The 8,665-nt window shown below is 51.0% G+C and overlaps 1 protein-coding gene across 1 annotated transcript in view; it reads left to right on the forward strand.

Moving 5' to 3' along the window:
• Positions 1-8,665, forward strand: part of GABRQ (gamma-aminobutyric acid type A receptor subunit theta) — a gene marked incomplete at its 3' end in the record, with an annotated part of 19,581 nt that overhangs the window by 4,921 nt on the left and 5,995 nt on the right. Inside the window, exons 2-3 of the mRNA XM_007958256.1 lie at positions 1,410-1,498; positions 6,552-6,619. Of these exons, the coding sequence (XP_007956447.1) occupies positions 1,410-1,498; positions 6,552-6,619 (157 nt within the window). The remainder of the gene's footprint in view (positions 1-1,409; positions 1,499-6,551; positions 6,620-8,665) is intronic.

Raw genomic sequence — 8,665 nt, forward strand, 5'->3', positions numbered from 1 at the left:
CAGCCAGCGCGGTCTGGGGCTGTGTAATCGCGGGACCTGACCTGGGCGTGCTTCTGTACTTCCTCCTGTGAAAAGATGTGAAGATGAAGCCGTTTTCTGTGCTCCATGTCAAGTTTCTGTGGGTCCGCGATGTTATGTTAAACAGCTGTGGCACATAGCGCACACCGAAATGGGTATTGTGGCGGCTCCAGGTCCTGAGCGCCGGCACATGGCTAATGTGTGGTCGGAAACGGGCGGGAATGCATTGCTTTAATTCGGGAATAATTCATGCGCACACTCTGGGATGTTGCAAAATGAAATTTTATGATTAAAGATGATTGGGAATAATTTTCTAAATGGCAAACCAGAAATGAACATGTATCCAGGAAAAAAAATAAAGGTACTTGGGAAAGGTTCCAGCACATAGCCCTGCAGTGACCTCAGCCCGCATGCTACACTGCGCTAGGGAACACACGCACAAACGAGCACACACAGGTGCGCCTGTGTGTAACGCCAACACACATGCACACAGAGATTCACAGGGGCTGGTATCCCCTGGGTAAAACATGAAGGTCCTAAAAGTCACAGTGATGTCCAGAGCCTGTTCTCATTCATAATCTCCTTTGGAGGGAAAATGCCCCCCTGGAGGGCTCAGGTGGCTTGGTGAGCACCTTAGAGACTTCTAGAAAGGTTGGTTTTATGCAGGGCTGAGCTGAGTCTTCTTTCTTACCCTGGCCCAAAACATATGCAGGCGTGGTTAGCAGACACCCAGTCCCAGACTGGGGGTCTTTCTGGGGACAGCCCTGAACCCCACGACTCAGAGCTGGTTGGATGAGGGTCAGAAATCTTTGCCACATGAGCAAACACTGCGTGTTTCACCCTATGCCCAGTCCTGCAAGCAGAAATGTACAAAAGCAAGGTGGGCATGGGCATGGATGGGAAACAAAATGCCCAGCCCGGATGGGAAAGGCTCCTGTGAGCTGGAGAATGGAGGGCACTAAGAGTGGAAGGTTCCTGCGACAATCTGGTGGCCCTGGCAGGAGAGCCCCCACCAACCTGAGAAGCTGTGTCCATCAAGTACTGCGTTTCCCCTCGCTGGGCTCCCCCTGCTTCCTCCCTCCCCTCCCCGCTGCCCCTGATTGCTGCCCCTCCCTCTATCCTGCCTGGCAACAGGCTTCAGCCTTTGTGCCCCACCCTCTGGAGGAAAGCTGAGGAGGGGGAGCGAGTGAGCAAAGGAGCCAGCGGGGGGGGGGGAGAGAGGGCGTGTGCGTCATACAGGGCTTTTGCCTGACTCACCGTGGGGAGGGGGTAAGGGGAGAGCGTACATGTTGACTGACTACACATGTGCGTATGTCCGGAGGGGGGAGGGAAGGCCATCCTCTGAGGAGCAACATGACATTTAGTGATGACCAGTGACTTCTCTGTTTCAGCAAAAACTGTGCGAATGAAGCTGTGGTTCACAAGGTTTTGGACAGGGTGTTGATGGGGTACGACGCCCGGCTGAGACCAAATTTTGGAGGTAAGCTGCCTCCAGGCCGTGAGGCCTTTGCGTTAGGTGGAATAGATGTGATAGGTGGAGCAGCCAGCCCTACGCAATAAGGTGACCGTGCCGTGGTAGTCCCCGGCTCCCCCGGCCCCTCTAGACCTCACCTTCCGCACCCTGCGCAGACCCAGCCCCATCCTTTAGCTCTGCCTCTGGAATTTCTCCTACTTCTCTGTGGCTTCATGCTCTCCTGTGACAGCACTGCCACCCACCGTGCTCTGCAGGGAGCAGCTCGTTCAGCTAGTTTACAGCTGAGGGGGGCTCCCGCCACTGCCCCCATGGCTTCAGCTCGCACCCGATTGCATTGGCTTCACCTGCTGGACACTTCCCACATCTCCTCTCAACTCTCCCATCAGCACCCAGGTCAGGCCTCAGTTGCCTTGTTCCTGAAAAACTGCAACGACCTCGCAACCCACCCGACCCCACAACACAGAGTTGTGCCAGGGGCCACCCAGGCGAGCTAGACCAAGGGCACATAAAAGAAAGGGTTCAATAAACCAAGAGTTGTCACATTCTGGCAAGCTGTAAACAGGGAAGAGCTAAAGAAGGCCCCAGACTTCAGCTGAGGGGGCACTAAACAAAAACCAAACTCACTGCCCTCGCGTCAAGTCAATTCTGACTCATAGCGACCCCTCCTTGGGTTTCCAGGGCTGTATTTCTACAGAAGTAGGTTGCCTAGTCTTCCTTCCTAGGATTGGCTGGTAGGTTTGAACCATCAGCCTTCTAGTGAGCAGTCAGATGCCTTAGGCACTGTGTCACTGGATGCCCCTAACTCTGAAGGGTTGGTTAATGGTGCTTATGAATAGAGTGCTCTAGAAGACAGAATGCCTCCAAGCAAAGGGCACCCCACAGTGACGTGAAGATGGTGGGGGCAGGCCCTAGGGTCGACCTGTGGGGGTGCCCCCTTGAAAGCCAAGATCACCACCCTGGGCCCTGAGCTTTGGAGGTGGGACGTGGGAGTGGGCTGCTTCTCCTTCCATGGGTGGGTACCTGGATCTGGGAAGCTGGGGTGGAGGGGACAGAAGGCAGGCGCTCACTAACCTTATTCCACAAGGTGGTTTTCAGATCCCTCGTGCCAAGCACAGGTAAGCAGCGGGGGCGTAGCCATCTCATCTCCTCCTCACCTCTGAAGCTTCTCGTCACCACCTTCCAAACAAACTGATTTGTGTCTGTCTGATACCTAAGTGGAGCCCAGTGGCACAGTACTTAAGCACTTGGCTGCAAACCGAAGGGTCGGTGGTTTGAATCCAGCAGCCACTCAGTGGGAGAAGGATGTGGCAGGCTGCTTCTGTAAACGTTACAGCCTCGGAGCAGTTCTGCTCTGCCCTGCGGGGCCACTATGAGTCAGAATCAACTCAAAGACGGCGGGTTTGTTTTGGTGTAGGGGTGCCTAAGTGGGGGGAGTTACATTAAGCTGTGTAGGCGCAGAGATCTGGGGCCGCTGAGGAGTGACGGGTCCCTGGATTGATCCCGCCGAGCAGTAAACAAAGGTAGGAGACAGAGGACAACACAAGACCTTCTTGCATTTAGACAGAAGGGGGCACTGTAGGCACTTAGTTCTGGGCTACTGCCCGGAAAGGAGGGGGTGGCGGGGACAGTACATGAGACAGCTGCCCTCTTAAGGGAGTGGGGGAAGCAGAGAACACAAGGTCCTTGCCCTGGTAGCACACCCTAGAGAGGAAGCCCCGGCCAGGCCCCCGGGAGCAGGACCTGAGGGTGAGCACCTGCGGAGGGTGGAGGCTGGGCTGAAGCTGCTGGGGTGGTTAGCCAGGAGAAAAAGAGGGCTGAGGTGGGCATTCACCAGGGGACTGTGGAAGGAAGGAGGACCGGGAGCAGGGCACAAGGGCCCAGGAGGGGGAGTTGCCTGAGGGGCACTGACAGGGCCAGGAGAGGCGCCCAGCCGCCTGGCCTCCCTGGGGCCGTTGCCTGTAACACAGTGTCCATCCTTCAAGGGCATGTGGGGCCCGGAAAGCAGTGATAAAGAAGGGAATTTCTGGGAGGGCCTGAAGGCTGGCGTCACTCCGACAGCTGGGGCTGGGACCCTGCCCTTCCTCTTTGCAGGCAGCCTCCGGCTGTGGGACTGTGGTGAGGCCAGCAGGTTCTCCACAGCGGTAGTGGGAGGCAGGACACAGAACAATGGCTTTGCCCTAGGGCCGGCCAGAGGCAACGTTTTGCTTATCCATATCCCTGACAGTTTACCACATACTTTCAGATCCATGATCACGTTTGAGTCCTGCCAGCAGAGAGTGGGAACACTGACGTCTGGAAAAAAGCATCATCCCCGCACTAACACATCCGATCCCTCACACGACCGTATGAATTCACACACACAATCACTTAACTCACCTTCACTCACACAGTGACCGCTCACACACACAAACATGCTCACACACAGATTCACATGCACACATGAACGTGCTCATACATTCACTCAAACACACGAAGATACAGGTTAACACACTTCACACATGTGCCCACACATTTAGTCACACACGTAAATGTACACCTTAACATGCTTACACACACAAACGTGCTCATAAGTGAAGATATTCACATAGATAAGTCCATCCATTTAGTCACACAAACACATGTAGACAGTCCCTGGTTATGAATTGGATCCATTCCTAACTGTGTCTTTAATTTGTAGTTAAGTTGGCACAGGTACAACGCAATGCAGTGCACTCCTGTTGAGTCAGATCCGACTCATAGTGACCCCTCCTTGGGTTTCCGAGGCTGTATCTCTACAGCAGTAGATTGCCCAACCTTCCTTCTGAAGAGTGGCTGGTGGGTTTGAACCACCAGCCTTCTGGTTAGCAGTCAAGTGCCTTAGGCACTGCGCCCCCAGCGCTCCCTGGAACAGGTACACCCGGCTCTTATTTAGCCTGACTTTAGTTCAAAAAAGGAACTCTGGTGGTGCAGAGGTTAAAGCATTTGGCTACTAACCAGTAGGTTGGAGGTATGAACCCACCAGTTGCTCCATGGGAGAAAGATGAGGCAGTCTGTTTCTGTAAAGATTGATAGCCTTGGAAATTGTGAGGCAGTTCCACTCTGTCCTGTAGGGGCGGGGTGAGTCGACTCCACAGCAGTGGGTGTGGTTTGGGCTTTGCTTCTGTGATGATTGACAGCCTTGGAAAGCCTCTGGCGTAGTTCCACTCTGTCCTCTAGGGGCGCTGTGAGTTGGAATCCACTCCACGGCAGTGGGTGTGGTTTGGGCTTTGCTTCCCTGAAGATTGACAGCCTCGGAAAGCCTGTGGGGAAGTTCCACTTTGTCCTCTAGGGGCGCTGTGGGTCAGAATCATGTGACCATACATTCACTCAGACACAAACATGCTCACACAGTACCTCACACATTGACTTAGACACAGGAACATGCTCACATATTCCCTCACATATAAATACATTGTCACAAATACACACTCCCATTCACTCATACATGACCATACACAACCTGCTCACACATGAACATGTTCACACATTTGCTCACTCATACAAACATGCTCACACACACACATATTGTTGTTATGTGCTGTCGAGTCAGCCCCAACTCATAGTGACCCCTCCTTGGGTTTCTGAGGAGGTATCACTATGGAAGTAGACTGTCCAACCTTCCTTCCAAGGAGTGACTGGTGGATTTGAACCGCCAGCCTTCTGGTTAGCAGTCAAGTGCCTTAGGCACTATGCTTCCAGAGCTCTCAGAAATGGTCACACTACACAGGCTCACGGGTTGACTCACACCCATGAACATGCTCATACACAAGCATGTTCCCATATTCACCTGACACACAGGCATGCTCACATGCACACACATGGTCACAGAGTCACACACTTGAACATATTCATCAACAAGGTTACACAAATTCACTCACACAGTCACTCACACACACATGCTCATACCTTCTCACATCCAGCGACATACATTAACATGCTCCTGCCTGAATGTGCTCACATATGCATACATGCCCACAGTCATACACGGACCTGCTCACACATTAGCATGCCTCCCCAGGTATTCACACACACAAACGTCCATCCATGCACACATTTGCTCACTCATATACTCAAATGCATATGCATCCACTCGCACCCATATCGACATGCTGACACATGAACACAGTCACACATTAGCATTCTCCCACATTCCCCCACTCTCATGGACACCTTCCCAAGTCCACTCACATAGGCAAACTCTGATGCAGTTACTTGCCCACTCACAGTGCACATTAACAGCTTCACCCACACAAATACACTCGTGGATTCACTTGCACATGAACACACTCATACACTCGCATTTAACCATGTGCACACAGACACGCTCACACATTCACTTAAGCACAGAGAATGCTCACATCCACTCAGACCTATCCACAAGGTCACACACGTGAACATGCTCATACGTGACTGATTAACAGACTCACACGCATGAACACACTAGCTCACACGGACACACTCGCATACATTCACACACAAAGACACAAACGTACCCACGTAGACTCAGAAATTCATTCACACTCATCAGGGACACACCCACTCATGGGGTGGCACATTCCCTCACACACACACACACACACACACATACATGCCCGCATCCACTCACACCCACAGTCAGACTGAGCTCATAGTACAAGCTCTGCCCGGTGAGCATGCCTACAGACATACTCACCTGTGCACATCACTAGTGTTGCCTCTTCAAGCATTGGATCAGGGAACACTTCGAAAGAGAGCGCTTCCTCCCCTGGCTTTCTCGTTAGCTGGCCCTGAGCCCTTCCTTGCCATCAAACAGTTGGAACCCGCCCTCCTGAATTTTTGTGTCATAGCGGGAGGCCTGATGTGAAGTGCACAAGTTGGATTGGGACACCTGCGGCTGGCACTACGTGACTTGGATGACTCCCTTCCCACCTCTGGGCTTCAGTCTCCCCACCTGTCAAGTGATGGAGTAGGGACAGTGGGCTTAGGTTACATGGTCTGCGCCCCTAACTCCCCATTGTGTGGACGGGGAGGGCACGTGTAACGGTGTGCTCCTGCATTCTAGGTGACCCTCTGTCCGTGGGCATATCCGTGTACATCTCCAGGATTGAACAGATCTCAGAAATAAATATGGTAAGTGTTTGCAGCTCCAGCCACAGGGCTGGGGCCAGGGGACAAGGAGCAAGGCCATTAGCTGATGAAGATGAATGCAGTAGGTTTTGGAAACTATAGCTACCTGGGATAAAAAAAAGAAATTACACTGAAGCCCCGTTTCACACCCTGTATAAAATCTCATTGTCAGGAAGAGAATGGACTGAAAGGTGAACGGGTTTTAAAGTGAACCTTGCAGGATGCAGGATCCTGGCTTTGTGTCTGTGAGGGAGGTAAGGATTTTTTTTACAAAAGACACAAAACAGAGAAGCTGACCATTAAGCCGGCAACATGACTATGCTTAGACAAGGCCAGGGCAAGCCCAGGAGGGGCACGTTTGCTCTGTGCAAGAGTGTGGTTGAAGGCAGATTAACTTCCACAGTACTATGAGGCTAACACAAATAACTAGGGAATCTGCCTGGGTGTGTCCTTAATGATTTACTGAAAATAGCCGCATGTTAGTTAAGCTCAATGCTGGGGTCCTGGTAACTGTGACTCAGGGTCGTATGGTCGTGAGTCATACCTTGACCACCTCTTAGCCAAGTGCTCAAAGCACCAGAACCAACCCTGGAAGCTTTTTCACCTGCAGTTGTGGACATGTTCCAATCAGGGTCCTTTCCCTGCCTCTGTAGTCCCGCCTGCGACAGTGAGGGAAGGACTTGCCAGCAATCATGGGCTTGTGATGATTTCCTTTATTTTTTATCACATGCAACAAAAACCATGGCTGGGCGTCAGCGGACACCATCGACCTCATGCTGATGGCTTCCCTCATCCAGATGATTGTCTTTGTTTTGTCTTTGTTTAAGGCTTAATAATAATTAAAAAAGGACACAGAACACACAAACGATTGAAATAAATACTGATAACTTCAGTTAAACTTTCAACTTCTGTTTAGCTAAAACTTGTGGAACTTCCATTTCACAAAATAACAAACCCACTGTAGTAAGTGTGAAAGGGCAGAGGGACGAAGAGATGGCAGCCCGAAGGACTGACATTCAAAATAGGCAGAATTCCCAAATGAGTAAGACTAACAACCCAAGAAAAAAAAATGGTGCACTTGGGTCTTTCTCCCGTGAAGTGGCTGGGGGCGTGGAGTTCCAAACACCAACCTTTTGGTTAGCACCCAAGTGCTTTAACCACTATGCCACCAGGGCTCCTTGAAGAAAACTGAATAACAGATAAGCTTATTAAATGACAGTCAATCTTTCTAGTAACCAGTGAATTGCAAAATAACACCACGATGAGATCCCATCACAAGACCAGTGTTGGTGAGACTGGACCAGCACCTGCTCTTGTCTATGCTTGGCCATTTGCATGTCAATTCAAATGCAAGAATCACCTTGGACCTTTTTGGTGGTTTTGTTTCATCGTGGTTTGGGTATGTAAGGTGTGTTCGCACAATCAAAGGCCTGGTATGTTCACGTATCATACGTATACACGAACAGTCAGAGCCCAGTTGACGACAGTTGACAAACACAGTGTTCACATAAGGGCGTGTGACTCACAAAGCAAGCTTGGAGTACCTACATCAACCTGAAGAGGTCTCACAAAGACAGTGTTGAATGAAAGAAGCACATTACAAATACAGTATGATGCCACGTGGAAAATACACAAAAGTCAGTCTAACTGAGTGACGTGTTTATATAGAATAGCCCTCTTGGTGCAATTGGTTAAGTACTAACCCAAAGTTTGGCGGTTCAAACCCACCAGCCTCTCCATGGTAGATCTGTTCCCATGAAAGTTGCAGTGCTACAATGTCATGTAGGGTTGCTTTGAGTCGGAATCCACTTGATGACACACAACAGAAATACATATGTAGATGGTAAAACTAACAAAAAGCAAGGGAGTTAAGAAAATCTGATAACAGTTACTGCTGAGAAGTGTGGGAAGTAGGTTCTAGAAGAAAGGCACTGGGGCTTGACAGTTACTGTTGTTGTTGTTACGTGCCTTCGAGTCAGCCCCGACTCATAGCAACCCCTCCTTGGGTTTCCGAGGCAGTATCACTACGGAAGTAGATTGCCCAACCTT

This window comes from Orycteropus afer, unplaced genomic scaffold, assembly GCF_000298275.1.
Source record: "Orycteropus afer afer isolate SDZICR_OR568_19922 unplaced genomic scaffold, OryAfe1.0 scaffold00896, whole genome shotgun sequence".
NCBI classification, from domain to species: Eukaryota; Metazoa; Chordata; class Mammalia; order Tubulidentata; family Orycteropodidae; genus Orycteropus; species Orycteropus afer.